The sequence below is a fragment of the Lithobates pipiens genome, unplaced genomic scaffold (genome assembly GCF_037356315.1).
Source record: "Lithobates pipiens isolate NorthernLeopardFrog02 unplaced genomic scaffold, aLitPip1_a1.2 Scaffold_23, whole genome shotgun sequence".
Lineage (NCBI taxonomy): Eukaryota > Metazoa > Chordata > Amphibia > Anura > Ranidae > Lithobates > Lithobates pipiens.
This window is the reverse complement of record NW_027507785.1, coordinates 132,677,912-132,695,631: the sequence shown is the minus strand read 5'-3', so window position 1 is coordinate 132,695,631 and position 17,720 is coordinate 132,677,912. Positions and strand designations below refer to the sequence as shown.

Below are 17,720 nucleotides of genomic sequence, written 5' to 3'. Positions count from 1 at the left end.
CACACCAGTAAGCGAGCAGCATCTTGGTTCTAAACCAACAATATTAACATTGGGCCAGCCCAATCCCCTAACCTTAATACATTAGAAAACTTGTGGGGTGACATAATAAATGCTGTTTCTGAGGGAAAACCAAGAAATGCAGAGGAATTGTGGAATGTAGTGCAATCGTCCTGGGCTGGAATACCTGTTCACAGGTCCCAGAAGTTGGTGGACTCCATGCAACACAGATGTAAAGCAGTTCTCAGAAACAGTCATTATACAACTAAATAATAGTTAAGTGTTTCAAAGAAAAGCTAAATCTTTCAAGCATTTTTTAGTTTATAATGTAAATGTTTGAGTTTATAAAGAAACATGAAGACACTGCTATTTTTTTTTTTTTTTTTTGAAAAGCCTGATATTCCCTTTTCTTCACTTTCTGCAAAGTAATAACAAATTTGAAATTGAAATTTGACTTGGATCAGACAGTGCAATGTTCCCAATGCATTTGCGTGTATGGAAATAAAAGCTATTATAAGGATTTTGAGCTTTACTTCGATTTAAACACACTGCTATTTTAAACACAACTGTATATATGCAGATGAAAGTACCTGTGTACACATGTATATGTTTTTAGATTGTACTTGACTTTATGTTCTATTTCAGACTTTCCACTATCTGCATCTCATTGCTTGTATGGTTCTTTCAGATTTTCATGCAGATCCTCAAAAGAAGAAGAAAGGAAAACTCAAACCTATGAAAGTTCTTAAATTGCTTTCCCCTAAAGATGCAAAGCAAAAAAGCCCCAAGGACAAAAAAGAGAAAGGAGAAGGGGCTAAGAGGTAGATCAGAAATGATAAGGAAGGGAATAAATGAACCACATCTTTGCTGTGCCTTCCCTTCCACATCAGACTAAGCTGTCAATCTCCCTATCAAATCACAGGAGACTCCATATATGATATGAACTACAGTCTATAACAGTGGGAGATTAATAAGGTTCTAATTTTGCTGAACAAATATGCACCCAGGTAACCTCATTAATATGTCTTATGTGAAATGCAGGTGACTCCCAGTCATTTAGTTAGTAAATAAGTAACTGCTCCATTCAGTTTACTAGACCAACAAATAAGCATCACCTGAAATGTTTTGTCATTGGGTCAGCAGAGCTGTTCTGTTCTGGACAGCCTCTTAATTTCTCTTATAGCGTAGCTGTCGCTCATGATGCTAGAAATTTAATGTAAAGCACTACTATAGCACTCGCTGCAATCAGTTATTCTTCCTTTACAATACATTTCTGGTTTATTGTAGGTTTTTACAGAATTCTATTTCTGAACCCAAATAAGTACTGCTTGTTAAGATATTTGTTGCATTATTAAAATTGCATTTCAGATTCACAAACACTTTTTTCAGCATGTGATATCTGTCCACATTTTTCAATATTGCAGGTTGTGGTGTCTGTTTATAAATGTTTTCACACAGCTTTCACACAAGATTCACACATTTTCCAATTCAAAAAAATGTGTAAATCTTGGGGGAAAACATTTGTAAGTAAACTCCATGTGTCCCAGCATCTAGGCATTTGCCTAAATTTACTAGTTGAGGTCCAAAGTTGACTAAATGATATTGCAGCAAGTTGATAGCGAATATTCTAATCACAATCTGCTTTTCAACTAGGAAACAGTATCAGATAAGCTACACATTTATAGCACAGTCATCCTTCTGGCTGGTGGTGTTTTTCATATACATGTATTGTCATCCAAATCTTTCTGAAAGTCCGATATTAACCACTTCAGCCCTGAAAGAATTTGCCCCCTTCCTGACCAGAGCACTTTTTGCGGCACTGCGTCGCTTTAACTGACAATTGCGCGGTCGTTGCGACATGGCTCCCAAACAAAATTGACCTCTTTTTTTTCCCACAAATAGAGCTTTCTTTTGGTGGTACTTGATCACCTCTGCGGTTTTTATTTTTTTGCACTATAAACAAAAAAAGAGCGAGAGTTTTGAAAAAAAATCATTATTTTTTACATTTTGCTATAATAAATATCCCCCAAAAATATCTAAAAAAAAAAAAAAAAAAAATTTAGACCGATACGTATTCTTCTACATATTTTTGGTAAAAAAAATCTCAATAACTGATTATTGATTGGTTTGCGCAATAGTTATAGCGTTTACAAAATAGGGGATAGTTTTATAACATTTTTATTAATATATATTTTTTTTAAATGGCGGCGATCAGCGATTTTTGTTGTGAGTGCGATATTATGGGGACCATTGCCATTTATACAGCAATCAGTACTCTGCACTGATTGCTGTGTAAATGGCAGTGAAGGGGTTAACCACTAGGTTGCAGTGTAGGGGTTTAGTGTGTCCTGGGGCGTGTTTGTAACTGGGGGGGGGGCGTGGCTGTGTGTGACACGTCACTGATCTCTGCTCCGATCGCGGAGCACAGATCAGTGACACTGTCACTAGGCAGAACAGGGAGATGCTTGTTTACATTAGCACCTCCCCATCCTTCCTGCCCGCGAGGCAATCACGGGTATCCCCCCACGGCGATCCAGTCCGCGGGACCCGCGACCTGATTCATGGAGCTTGCTGCGGGCACCCGCTGGTCGCCTCTTAAAGAGCAACATACAGGTATGTGATTCTGCCTGTACGAGCCCTTCTGCCGACGTATATTGTCGTGAAGCGGTCGGCAAGCGGTTAAACAGTATGTTTGTTGACTTCTTTGTAGTAATGTAAAGAGCCCACAAACCCAGATCACAAACTGACCTATGCAAACACAGACATGATCGCATTGAACGTTCCATGTGAAAGAAATTTCAAGGCTTTTCAGAGTAGATGTTTGAGATGAAGTTTTAATTTGGAGAACCCTGTTTTTCCAATATGCAGCTGACATTTTGTTCAGAAATCACATTAAAGTACACCGAAGGCCAGTGCCAGACTATGTGTGGTTGGTCACCAGACAGTTTTTTTTATTTTTTTTTTGTTCATGGATTTCCATGCTGAATAATTCCCCTGTATGACTGTGGTTAATATCTGACAATATCACATCAATCCCTAGAAAGATTTTGATTAATTGTACATAATGTCATGTGCAGTAAATTATTTAACTGGTTCTCTCTATCTGGAGAGAAACTACAAGCCACATATAGAAACAAGCTGCTAATTAATTCCCTTTAATAATTTAGTTGTAGCTTAGCATTCCTCCGTTTCTTGTCAGTGTCTATCAGATATAGATTATATTGCACATACTTTAGCCTTTTGCAGGCATGGTAAAGCTAATTAGATATGGATTAATTCAGTTCTGTATTTTGTCTTTTGGAACTTGAAGCTGCCTTCACAAGTTATATATATATATATATATATATATATATATATATATATATATCTATATCTATATCTATATCTATATCTAAGTATTAGTCCAGCCAAAAATTTTTTACTTTTTGGAAACCGTATGGATTAGAGCCTCAGTCTGGTCCCTTCTTCCTATCTGGTGAATCAGTGGCAGCAAGTGCGGGGAAAGCCCTCTCTTATTGTATCCCCGGTGAGCAGTAAAAACCAGATAGATGTTCTTATCCTTCTTCCCTTTACACAAAACTAACAAGTTGCCTGTAAAAGCGAGACTAGTTGGGAGCTTCTTGCTACTAGTGGCTTGGCTGCAAACAAACAACATCTGCTTATTTTAAAAGCGCTGCTGGATGGTGTTTAAAACACAGAAGCCCTAATTGGCAGGCATGGGGAGAGTTAAGTAAACAGTGGATCATTTTCCTGGCTTCTGTGATTTTATATATATATTATTTCGGTGCGTACCTAGGAAAAGGTTAAGTTATTTTTATCTCCATTGAGGGAAAGAGGAATACTTAGACTGCTGGGACATCCGAAAGCAGTCCAACAGAGAGCTGGGTAACATAGCAACAAACTACAACAGACGAGACTAGAAAGGGGACATTTTTGGGACTTTAATTGAAGCCCCTGAAAAAAGGTGACCATCCCTATTACTTGCAATAAAAAAGGGAGGGGGGGGTCCTTAAATGAGGCACAAAAAGAAAACTAGAAAATCACAAAATTGTATTTATTTGAACATGTACATAGATCATAACAGATCCTATTTATACATATATCAGTGTAAATAATTTGTCCATATACACACCCATGCCACATTGCAATGCATCTGTATACACGGATATCATCATATCACTATAGAACAAGGATATACAATTAGCGGCCCTCCAGCTGTTGCAGAACTACAAGTCCCATAAGGCATAGCAAGACTCTGAAAGCCACAAACATGATACCCAAAGGCATAGGCTTGTTGTTTTGCAACAGCTAGAGGACCGCTAATTGCATATTCCTGCTATAGAGTATGTAATGGTGTGAGCGAATATTGCTCCATATAGAAGATCATTAAAAGAGCAGAAATTTCATGAAATAAAATACATTGTATATTAAGAACATATATGAATCTTGAAGAGCTTGGCACATTTCATGTTCCCCCCACTTCCTCTATCTGTAGAAGACATATAAAGGCTGGTATGATCAAATGTTGAACCCAAATGCTGGGGAAGATGAATAAAGAAAGAGAAAAGCCAGGAGAACGGAGAATAACCATCCCCGTTACTTACATATTGGCTCAGAGTACAGACGTGTGGTACTGCAAAGATGGGGACCATCACGAGGGTCTATCCCAGGAGCTGTGGTGGTGAGGATCCATGAGTATGCTGGAAGCGCACCTATAATTCCCCAAAGGGATGAGGGTGTCCATGTTACAGCCGCTGGCAGTGCACAGCAGTGGCTCCATAAGTGTCTACAAAATATAATTAGGTGTATAACTGTAATGTGATAAATGATGCTAATGCAATAGATAACCCATACATATTGGTGTTTAGACACACAGAATGATGATTAAATAGAGTGTTGCATGGAGCCCATCATGCAGTATCCCAAATGAAGGCAAAGGATGAATAACATAAACCAAAGAAAAAGTGTTGCTGAACGATCAGTGTGAGAAGAAAAAACTCCTATAGTGGTTACCTTGTATTCCCAAAGGGAATCCTGGTCAGAATGTGGTGTGCAGAAAGCCCAAAAGCAGCAACTAACAGGACAAATAAATCAGAATGGGGTCTTTATAGGCACCTGGTACACCCCACGGTCCTCCCCCAGAGTTACGCTGGCGTGTTTTGTAGGGAGAGACACACTCGTCGGAGTGACACCCGCCACCCACAAATGGCACCAAAGGCTCCCCCATGAATCGGCCAAGGATTGGAAAAGGCGTGCTGGTACTACAGTGCCAGTGGACGTCACATGTCCGGCGTGAAGCTTGGCGCCAATGCACAACAGACCAGGCCCACCCGAACCCCCGCATGTCTATGACAACAAAGGGGAGGGCATCTGGAGCGCATCACAGCTCCCGGGCATCGAAACAAACAGCCTCACAAACTTAGACCACATGGAGGTAAACAAAAGAATGATATTAGGGGTAGTACGTTTTTTTTTTTTTGTTTGTTTTTGTTTTTTATTGAATCTACAACAGACCTCCCAAAAATTCCACAAAACTAGGGACTATCTGCAGCTCAAAGAGCCACCCTAAGGAACCGATGCCAGGAGCTGGCATCGGAAGAGGCTGAATAAGCGCCTGGGTAAACTCGGAAAGCAAAAAACAGAAGACGTGGTAGCCTTGCAAACTGAGAAAAGCTGCCCAAAAGTCCAAAAAGCACCCACAGATCCAGTTGCATGTGCCTTAATAAGAAATTTTGGAGAGCCAGAGTATCCTCCTGGATCCATCTGAGTGAACAAATTTTTTTTTTCTGAAAAAGCCACAGCTGAGATAGTCCACAGCCCATACTACATCCAGACAATAGTGGGAACATTTAATTTGGATAAACAGGGACTGGACACGGGCAGAAAAAAAACTATGTATTGGATTAGGTGAAAGACAGAATCTAATTTGGCCAAGAAGGAAGCCCTTGTCCTTAACACTACCTTGTCCCTTGTCTTTATACAAATGCAGAATGGGTTCCCTGCAGTTCAGACACTTGCCTCAGAAAAGTGATGGCTACAAGGAATATCACCTCATAGTAAATAGTGGAATGTGTCTAATGGGTTCAAATGGCATTTTTTGAAACACAAGGAGAACTAACTTTTAGCATCATATGAAGCGATCCCCCTGTCGCTTTAACCATGCCAGCATTCCTTAAAATGCAAGAACCTGACAAACCGGCACAGTTCATGGAGCATCTGCCAGGAGTTTTACAAAATCAGTGTACTACATTCGCCTGGACCAAAGAAGATCATTGGAATGCCCTCCATTTCAATCCTGTGAAGCAGACCAGGAAACAAAGTTTTAGAGGAAAAAAAGCCAGATCAGAGTGTGCTGATCTCAAATAGTCACCACAGCATCCACTGCTTCTGCTAGAGTATTCGTGCATCTGGAGAAAAACCTGTCCAGTTAGCTGTTAAATATAGAGGCCATGATTTCTGCATCATGCATCCCCCACTGTTGGGACAGATTCTAGAACCTCTTTCGATGTAGGGACCATTATCCAGGGTCCAAGTAGAGGAAAACTTCTTGGCACTTTGCGAAGCCTGGAATGTACCAGGTTGACATGGCTGCAACATGAAGTTCTGCCCAGGGCAGGATCTGATCTACCACCCTTACAGTGACAAGTCTTCTGGTTCTTCCCTGGTGGTTGATGTATGACACCATTGTGGCATTGTCAGATAAGAATCCAGAACAGATGGTCTTTCAGCAGAACATCTGGTGCTGTAGAGACAGCTAATTCACCAGAAGCTTCAGGATGTTGATCAGGAAACAAAACACCTCTGATGACCAAGTCATTGGTACCAACAGGACTTCTAGGACTGGCATCCATCCTAAGGATCATTCAAAAGATCAGAAAGAAGGACTTCTCTGGTTCTAGATTCCTGAGCCATGGGGCAGTCTGATCCTCTGTGACAAATCAATCTATTTGTCCAGGACTTGTCCTAGGATGACAGAATGCTTTGTTATAGAGGTCTGGTGTGAAACTGAGCAAATGGAACTGTTTTGAAGGAGGATATGTGCAGACCTAGGTCTCTTACACAAAAGCAGAGGGTTGGGCTACCCCTGAATTTAAGAGCTTGTATCTGAGATGGGAGTTTCTCCTGAGGAAGAAATACTCTGGCTTATTCTGTGCCCAGGACTGGGCCTAGATACTCCAAAAATTACGTCAGTTCCAGCAATAATTACTGAAGGTTTAGGATCCATCTGAACCATTGTAACATTTGGACAGCCAGAGCCATGTGGCCTGACAGAGCCCACACTGACTTTTCCCTCCAACATGAAGTCCTCTTAGTATTCCACAATGAAAATATCACTAGAGCACAACCAGACTAATGCCAGGGTGAGCACCTTGGGTTCAGACAAAAGTCTCATGGGCAGGGACATGAACTGATTGTAAAGGCACTCACAGAAAAGCACAGGAATTGCTGATGCACTGAAAAGATGGGGATGGTAAACAAGTGGGATTAATAAAAATCCTTCTAAAAAAAAATCTGACACAGAAACTGGGGCAATGACCCTTTCATTCAGAAGACCTGATGGCTTGAGATCTGCTAATCTTTGCTGTGACAGAAAGTTTGGAGGTGAGAAATTGAGGAGGGGCCAGAGAGAAAAATTCCAGTGTGTAGCCTTGTGTTACTACCTCCTGCACCCAAGCTTTGGAAATGTAAGTTGACAACGCGTCTACAAACAGCCTCCCCCCTTATAAATGGGGGGCACGTCTTCAAGCTGAGGAAGGCTTGGCAAATTTTGAGTGCCGGACATTGTGGGTGGACTGGAAATCAGGCTTGGAGGGTCTTGACAACGAAGCAGAGAAAGGAAATTAAGTTACGGAAGAAAGGGAACACTTGTTCTAAGGGGTAGAACAATTGAAGCTAGAACATGGTAGAAAAATGAATTCTTTGATGCAGGGTAATAGCTTCATGTTGAAATATATCAGAAAAATTCTGCTTTCAAAGTGGACAAAGAAACCACATCTAATAACTGATCCACAAAGGGAACCTGACCAAACCATAGAAGCCAAGGATGTGTCAGATTTGGCTGAAGAGGGGAAAATGGACATTAGCAAACCATGGGCCAGAGGTGGTCCCCAGCAGACAGCTAAATAAGATCATAAGGAGCCCCCTTTCACAAGAGCCGTGTGACTACATCCTGCGGTTCACTTGCATGTGCAAAGTGACCCTGAGTTCTGTTTGTCAAAAATAGAAGAGAAAGCCAAACAAAAGGCTAAGGGGTAAACTAATTCTCTAACTGTCCAAATATACTACAGTGTCAAAGGCAACAATTAGGCCTGTAATAGGACTCCAGCCAGTACTGGGCCATCTAAAAATACTGGGCAGATATGGATAAATGGTGGGAAAGAATTCACAGGGAAAAGCACTCAGAACATTTGTCAACATCTGCATCATGGTCCATCAGGAGTAGGCAACCTTTCAGAGGTTGAGATCTACCTGGACAACATAGAGGAAATAAAAAATTGCCCCTCTTTTAAAAGGAGAGCGGCGGAGACTGAGGGAAGCATCGGCACAGCCCTGATCGTGATCGCCCTGACTGTTTCCCATGATCGACAGGTTTCTGACCCCAGGGGTAGATGGTGCTGCTTGGGAACAACTTCACCTAAAAAGCCACTGCAGCTTTTACAGTAAATCAGAGGAAGCTTTAAAACTAGACTGCCCAAGTACAAACTGATTGTGTGGTTATGCAGTACTAATCTGTCTAAAAAAAAACACTAGGCTTTGGGTCACAGGATACTCCAAATCCCTTTATTTCAGCACAGAATAACATCCATTACCTACAGATCTTACTGTAGAAAGCAATAATGTACTAAGCCTCAGTTCTTAAAACAGAGCATAAACCTGCTAGGCACTCTCAACAATGAGTTGCAGAGGCTGGGAGACTGAAGCTGCCTCCATAGGAAATGGCTAGACAAATTGGTCTGACCTGAATAGCAGAGTCCTGTGTGAACTGGGGAAAGACTGGGTAGTCACTGCCAATTGCAGGACTCCTGCAGGTAGGAGAACACCAGCATAGATAGAATTTATGCTGTTTGACTAACTGGAGAACCTTCCAGGATTTCCTTATCCGGCCTGAATCTGAGCAGCTGTAGAAATGTCATGACTGTCGCAGAGAGAAGTACATGATAAAATGGGGGAATCTGTGCTCTATAGCTGAGTGGAGAGACATTTCCAGGATTTAACGTACCTGGAATGAGTCTACAAGTGCTCGTTGGCTGACTGGAGAGGCTTCCACAATTTAACCTATGCGACATGAATCTGCTAGATGGAAGAGCAAAGCTGAAGAAGACGTAACCTCTCTCCTGACTGCACAAGAAAAAAGCTATGGCATGATGATTATGGGTGGGGTTATCATGTGTTGGCCAGTGTATGTTGTCCTCTATCTCCATTTCTTCTGTGGATGACAGTATGTGTGTGTCCCTAAATGGTCATGAGTCCATTGAGGGACATTGAGCCCTCTGTGCTTGTGATCATGCTCTTGGTTCTGTTGGCTACAAACTGACAGTATAATGTATTGAGGTTCTGTGTCGCTCTATAAACGTCAAGAAAAGGATTTTATGACAAGTACAATTCTATTATTTCTTATGAAACACTACGTTACAAGCTAAGAGTAATTTCTTTGAGGCCTTATTGCTCTAAATGTGTTTTTCTTTTCTATTTCTCATTGTTCCTTGTGATTTTTGTTTTAACCATTTGTTTTACTATAATATCAAAATAGATAATGTGTGAGGGAAACAAAGATAATATTTAAATGGGGTTTTGTTACAGAAAAACGGTTCGCACCAGAACATGCAAACAGGCAAAAAATTTGTTTGAATGCGCGAACAGCGTTAAAGTCTATGGGACACAAACATGAAAAATCAAAAGTGCTAATTTTAAAAATTAATATGCAAGTTATTGTCATAAAAAGTGTTTGGGGACCTGGGTCCTGCCCCAGGGGACATGTATCAATGCTAAAAAAAAGTTTTAAAAACTGAAGTTTTTTTTCGGGAGCAGTGATTTTAATAATGCTTAAAGTGAAACAATAAAAGGGAAATATTCCTTTAAATTTTGTACCTGGGGGTGTCTATAGTATGCCTGTAAAGTGGTGCATGTTTCCCGTGTTTAGAACAGTCTGACAGCAAAATTATATTTCTAAAAGAAAGAAAGTAACTTAACACTACTCGCGGCTATAATGAATTGTCGGTCCCGGCAATACACATAAAAGTTCATTGATAAAAACGGCATGGGATTCCCCCACAGGGGAACCCCGAACCAAAATGAAAAAAAAAGTGTGTGGGTCCCCCCAAATTCCATACCAGGCCCTTCAGGTCTGGTATGGATATTGAGGGGAACCCCACGGCAAAATAAAAAAATGGCGTGGGGGTTCCCCTCAAAATCCATAACAGACCCAAACCCTGCGCCAAAATTTTGAAAAAAGGGTGTGGGGGTCCCCCCAAAAATCCAAAGACCCTTATCCGAGCACGCAACCTGGCAGGCCACACAAAAAGAGGGCGGGGCGAGAGGGCGGCCCCCAAACTGTACCAGGCCATATGCCCTCCAGATTGGGAGGGTGTTTTGGGGTAGCCCCCCAAAGTGCCTTGTCTCCATGTTGATGGGGAGAAGGGCCTCATCCCCACAACCCTTGCCCAGTGGTTGTGGGGGTCTGCGGGCGGGGGGCTTATGGGAATGTGGAAGCCCCCTTTAACAAGGGGACACCCAGATCCCGCCTCCCCCCATGTGAATTGGTAATGGGATACAAATGTACCCCTACCATTTCACAAAAAAAGTGTCAAAAATGTTAGACAATAGACGGTTTTTGACAATTCTTTTATTAATGTCTTCTCCTTCTTTCTTCCTTCTTCTTCTTTCTTCCTTCTTCTTTCTTCCTTCTTCTTTCTTCCTTCTTCTGGTCTTCCTTCGGTGTTGTTCTTCCTCCATCTTGTTCTTCCTCTGCTTCTTCCTCTGGTCTTCTCATCCGGCATCTTCCTCCGGCGGCTTCTTCTCCGCTTCATCCTCCGGACGATCCGCCTCAATGGGAGTCTCCCGCTGTGTGACGCTTCTGTTCAGGTGACAGCTCTTATATAACAGAGGCCATCCGGTGACACCGCCCCCCTCTGATGCACGGGGACTTCCCTGTGGCTTTCCCTGTGTTGTCAGAGAGGGGCGACCCTGCCCCGAGATCTGGGGGGTCACCTTGTAAAGGGGGCTTCCAGATTCTGATAAGCCCCCCCCCCACCCACAGACCCCCACAACCACCGGGCAAAGGTTGTGGGGAAGAGGCCCTTCTCCCCATCAACATGGGGACAAGGTGCTTTGGGGGCTACCCCAAAGCACCCTCTCAATGTTGAGGGTATGTGGCCTGGTACGGTTCAGGAAGGGGGGCACTCTCTTGTCCCCCCCTCTTTTCCTGCTGCCTGCCAGGTTGCTTGCTTGGATAAGGGTCTGGTATGTATTTTTGGGGGGACCCCACGCCAATTTTTATTTTATTTTGGCGCGGGGTTCCCCTTAAAATCCATACCAGACCTGAAGGGTTTAGTATGGGTTTTGAGGGGGGCCCCACGCAATTTTTTTTTAAAATATTGCTGCAGGGTTCCCCTTAATATCCATACCCGACCTGAAGGGCCTGGTATGGAATTTGGGGGGACCCCCATGCATTTTTTTCAAATTTTGTTTCAGGGTTCCCCTGTGGGGAAATCACATGCCGTTTTTTTTATCATTTAACTTTTATGTGTATTGCTGGGACCGACAATTCACTATAGCTGTAAGTAGTTTTAAATTACTTTTTTTACATTGATACATGTCCTCTGGGGCAGGACCCAGGTCCCCAAACACTTTTTATGACAATACCATGCATATAAGCCTTTAAAATTAGCACTTTTGATTTTTCCCATAGACTTTTAAAGGGTGTTCCGTGGCTTTCGAATTTGCCGCAAACACCCCAAGTTGTTCGCTATTCGGCGAACAGCCAATGTTCGAGTCAAACTCGTGTTCCACCCGAAAATAAAGCCCATCCCTAATCATATGTGTGCTCTTCCCTGTGTGTCCCTGATCCAACCGTTTACCAGCTGTAAGTTTTGGTAAAATAGTCCACTTCCTGGACCCTTAGCCATTTCTGCATCTCTCTTGGTGACAGGAAATTCAGTTTACCATTATATATGGCTATCACCTAATAAAAAATATTTAGACACTATCCACAGGCCTGTAAGTGGTTTATCAGATCTCCATTACAAAGATTAGGTTAGAGATACACAGGTGATTTTTATTTTTTTAAATATGCTCCGGAAATCACCAGAGATTAATTGCAAAGAGCTATTGTCAGTCACTCAAAATATGGAAACAACTTCCTTTGGTATATGTTACAAAAGTAATATCATTTAGTTAACAGTCCCACAGAGTTTGAGAACTATGTAATCATGCACGATTAAAGTGGTTCTAAGGTTTTTTTTTTTTTTAACTAAATAAAAAACCTGTGTTCAGCAGACCCCCTCCAGCCCCTTAATTGCTTACCTGGGCACCATCTCGATCCAGTGATTTGAACAAGGACCTCGGCTATCTGGGAACTCTCCCTCCTCATTGGCTTAGATAGCAGCAGGCGCCATTGGCTCTCGCTGTTGTCAATCAGTCAGTGAATGGGGCACAGAGCAACAACTCGGGAGCGAGCCTGCTTGGGTGCTCCCATAGCAAGTGGCTTGCTCTGGGGGCAGGAGGGAGTGGCCAGGAGTGCCGCCGAGGGGCCCAAAAAGAGGAGGATCGGGACTGCTCTGTGTAAAATCGCTGCATAGAGCAGGTAAGTATAACATGTTTGTTATTTAAACAAAAAAAATAAAAACATAGCCTTTAGTGCCACTTTAATTGCTGCTCAATGCTACTCGTGTAGGTTACACAATAGGAAGCATTTTCCACATGTTAAGTGATCAGTCTTCAGTGCTTATAATAGGAAGACAGGGCCACAGGAAATCACCTTTCTTCCCCTGATCTGTTGATTCTCAACATTTCAAGGATCTAGGCGTCTTTTGGATGTTAGTTTATTACTACAAAAATGATGCAGGCCCATTTGTGATTTTGTTGGCGCTTTGATGGGAACCCGTTTTTATCCTGCATTACCCGTTTCTTTTCTTATAAACGTTTTAGACCTTTAGCAAAGGGAAAAAAATAAAAATATTTTTTTTTTTTGTTTTTTGTTTTTTAGCATTCAACAGAAAGCCTTTGTACATATTTTAAGGTGGATTTAAGAGGTCACTCCAGTCAAAACTGAAGGTCACTGCTCTCCTGCCTGCTTTTATATATTAGCCTCTGTATTTTATTTAGCAACTCTGTCACCGGACTATTCATGTCAACATAAATCTTTCCATAAAATATGTGCGTTTTAAAGGCTCAGTTCATCTTTGGGACCATGTCTCATGTTACACACACATTTAGGGTGCAACCTAAAACACTGGTCACATGGATCTCAACAAGCCTCCACCCTCAAACCACTCCAACCTACCTGAATCACAGGGTGCTTGTCCCTGAAATATATCGTGTTGACTTTTGTATTTAGCATGGTACTTGGCTCTATCCATGCAGCCATGTCTTGTATTCACAGATCCATTTACAGGGCACAAGTGTAGTGAAATCACTGAACTTTATAGTTCATTTTTTTAATTCCTTCAGTTCCATATCTGGAGTATGTACCTCTGTATGGACATGAGGCTGGAATGTAAACTATGCAGGAGCAGGGCATTGCACCCACGATGCACTGATTGCATTGCCATGTCCTGCAGGCTTCAGTGCAAAAATTTAATAAATGCAGACTTTTAGTTTTATTAAAGTTGGTGCATTTGTTAAATCTTTGCAAAAGGTGGACTGTGCCTTTAATGTATTTTATGCATGTTTAACCGTAAAAAGCTCCCTTATGTAGACCTCCAAAAGTCCTGAGACTGCTGCTGGTCGCTGCCATCTTGGATGTGATGTCAGCAGCCCCCAGCAGACTCAGAAGTGTCACTTAGGTGATATTCCTTTGTATTCCCCTTGCTTTTTTCCGTCAGCTACATAAAGGTTATGTAGGGAACTGAAGGGAGGAGCAAAGATACTGAACCAGCACAGAGAGTAATTAGATGCTCCCTGAAGACTATTATGTGCAAGAAAGGAGGAAACGTTGCTAGGGAATTTACTTTTCCTGGAGTAGTTACATGAACTACTTTTAATCTCAAAGGCGTATAGCAGCTGAATAAAGAATAATTATTGGAAAGGAAAAACACTGCAAATAAGCATTCAAAATAGTTAGATTTTCTGTGGTTTGACTTTCAAAAAGTCGGTAACAAGGTCACACACAACGTTTTAAGTTATTCCTGCTACTTTTCTGCTTTAGTAGCAGACACCGCCTCCTGCATTCATCTTAATAGAGGGCGAATTAGAAATTTCCATAGCAGTTAAATGTACCAGGGAATACAGAGGGGCATAACTTGTTGCTGAAGTCTTGGAGAAATATAAAAAGCTGTCCCTTAAAAAACTGCACCTTTTATAAAAAGCAAAGATTGTGAATTAGAAATTTCCATAGCAGTTAAATGTACCAGGGAATACAGAGGGGCATAACTTGTTGCTGAAGTCTTGGAGAAATATAAAAAGCTGTCCCTTAAAAAACTGCACCTTTTATAAAAAGCAAAGATTGTGAATTTTAAGATACTTGGATATATAGTGCCAAATGCATAAGTTGTCATACATCTGTTACATTTGTATATCATTGAGCTAGCTGCCATGGCCAATAAAGGTTTAGTGTCCTTGGTATACCAAGTTCAAGTCACACTGTAAATTTGGCTTTGTAAGTCACATTGTAAGAGTTAAAGATGCTTGATTTGGAGAAGCTAATGTCATTTGTATTGTCTACCCTTGTCAATATCTTGTGATACCACAGTACCAGCCTGGCACTTACCAAGGTTACGCTGTTCTTGCTCTGTAGCTGCCTATTTGTGTGTATTTTTATAATAATTAAATTATTGCACTGTTTGGAAAGAAACTTCTGTATTAAAGTAAATCAACATTATATTGATTTGTGCTTGTGTATATTGTTAATGCTGAGGCAATGCTAATGTTTCACATAGGCTTTTTATAGCGCAAAATAAAGGTGATGTTTTTAAAAATCAGGATTAGGGAAAAATTATTTTTGCTTTCATTTTCCTTAATTACAGAAAAGGAGCTGGAAACTGATGTGGTGTCAAGGCAACACATGAAAAATGCTGTAACCCATAGCATCCATATTCCTGGTAGCAGCATTTAAATCAGAGAGCCATTAATCTGGTTGCTATGGGCTACTGCTCTTTGCTTTAATAATGAAGACTAATGTTCATTGTATTAATAAGTATTGCATTGCAGGGAACAAGAATTGTGTACAGCAGATGGTGTCATGTATGACACAGCTTTGAGGCTGGGTTCACACTAAACCCGGATGTGGCTGACAGCAGGGGTCAGGTGCTTCCTGTTCTCCATTTCAGGGATAAATCAGGACTGAATTTTTTTCCTGAATTCGGACCTGAAAATGAGCCAAAGATGCACAGGACCCCTGTGCAATCTGCTATGCAGCTGCTCCAGAGATGTGTGAACCGGCTCCATTGAGAGCCAGTCACAATCTCCTGTCATGCGAATTGGGAAACCCAAATCCAATTCACACTAGTGTAAACCGAGCTTGAGTAATTCTTTTAAAACACAACTTCATAAAAAAAGAAAAAACAATCAGTTCCCAGCCCTCAGTCTATGTTGAATGAAAGGCCACAAGTTATATCCTAAATGTCAACAAAGAGGAGAAAGGAGATCTGCTATAGACAAGGCAAACAAAAAAAACAACAAGCGTCTTATTGCTCAAAGTACTTGGCTCTGTTGGACAAAGTTCAAGAAAAATCCACTGGTGGAGTTGATAAAAGTGACTGTGGAGTGGACTGAGTGGCTCTAGGCTACATGAAGTGGAAGTAGTCCAAAATCCATAGTTCCTGGGAACATCAGAGAAGGATCCATAATAGCATGTAGAAGAAAAGAGAAAAACCAGAGGGCAGGACTAATAAAACATTGTAACATTTATTGGTAAGCACTGGCATAAAAAAAAATTATGTGCAACTTGAACACATAGTGAGATGTACAGAATTAGATGGAAAACAGGCAGATGCTGGTATACACAAACAGCCGAATACAATGGGGATAGACTTGCTAGAGACAACTGACAAAGGGGGCAAAGCCTCTGATCCTGGAGCCTGCCATTAACATGGAGGACGGCCATAGATGCCGCTGTTTTGAGTCGACTGGCGGGTCCAGCTCTGTTGTGTTCTGCTGCCATTTCTGTATACCAACAGTTGCCTGTTTTCAGCCTTGCCTGATACAACCAAAAACGTAAATATATATTATTGGAATTTTATGTTATCAACCAACACAAATGATGAATGGTTTTCAACATTTTTTACAAATAAATATCTGAAAAGTGTGGCATGCATTTGTATTCAGACCCTTATCTCTGATAACCCTAACAAAAATTTAGTGGCACCAATTGCCTTCAGAAGTTGCCTAATTAGTAACTAGAGTTCACCTGTAGGTAATGTAATCTCAGTATAAATACAGCTGTTCTGTAAAGCCCTTAGAGGTGTGTTGGAGAACCTTAGTGAATAGCATCTTGAAGGCCAAGGAACACACCAGACAGGTCAGGGATAAAGTTGTGGAGAAGTTTAAAGCAGGGTTAGGTTATAAAAAAATATCCCAAGCTTTGAACATCTCACTGAGCACTGTTCAATCCATCATCTGAAAAATGGAAAGGGTATTGAACAACTGCAAACCTACCAATACATTGCCGTCCACCTAAACTGACAGACCGGGCAAGAAGAAAATTAATCAGTGAAGCAGCCAAGAGGCCCATGGTAATTCTGGAGGAGCTGCAGAGATCCACAGCTCAGGTGGGAGAATCTGTCCACAGGACAACTATTAGTTGTGCACTCCACAAACCTGGTCTTTATGGAAGAATGGCAAGAAGAAAGCTATCGTTGAAAGAAAGCAATAAGAAGTCCCGTTTGCAGTTTTCAAGAAGCCATGTGGGGGGGGACAACAAACATGTGGAAGAAGCTGCTTTGGTCATATTTGGCCTAAATGCAAAATGCTATGTGTGGTGAAAAACTAACACTGCACATAACCCTGAACACACCATCTCCACCGTGAAACGGGGTGGCAGCATCATGTTGTGGGAATGCTCTTCTTCAGCAGGGAAGCTGATCAGAGTTGATGGGAAGATGGATGGAGCCAAATTCAGGGCAATCTTATAAGAAAACCTGTTAGCCCTTGTACACACAGTCGGACATTCTGACAACCAAATCCATTGGATTTTGTCCGAAACTGTTGTATACGCGGTCGGACAAAGTTGTCGGAAAATCCGATTGTACATAACGTGATGACGTTATTTCATTACGACGGGACTAGTAGCCAATAGCTTTGGTCTAGGAATTTGATCTGAGCATGCGTGGCTCTTTGTCCGTCGGAGTAGGCTACACATGATCGGAGTATGTCCGATCGGAGCATGTTGTCGGAAAATTTTATAGACAAGTTGGATAACTTGGTCCATTGGATATTCCGAGGGAAACAGTCCGATGGAGACCACACACAGTCGGATTATCCGACAATACGGTCCGATCGGACACATCTCCGACCGTGTGTACAAGGGCTTAGAGTTTGCAAAAGACTTGAGACTGGGGTGGAGGTTC

The 17,720-nt window shown here is 41.7% G+C and overlaps 1 protein-coding gene across 2 annotated transcripts in view; it reads left to right on the top strand.

The window, feature by feature from the left end:
• The window catches only part of MICALL1 (MICAL like 1), a 198,907-nt gene extending 185,785 nt beyond the window's left edge, over positions 1-13,122 (top strand). For both annotated transcript variants that reach the window (XM_077452390.1, XM_077452389.1), the window contains exon 16: positions 686-13,122. In XM_077452390.1, coding sequence (XP_077308516.1) covers positions 686-822 — 137 coding nt within the window. In that variant the 3' untranslated portion in view covers positions 823-13,122. The remainder of the gene's footprint in view (positions 1-685) is intronic.
• The last annotated feature ends 4,598 nt before the right edge of the window (positions 13,123-17,720 follow it).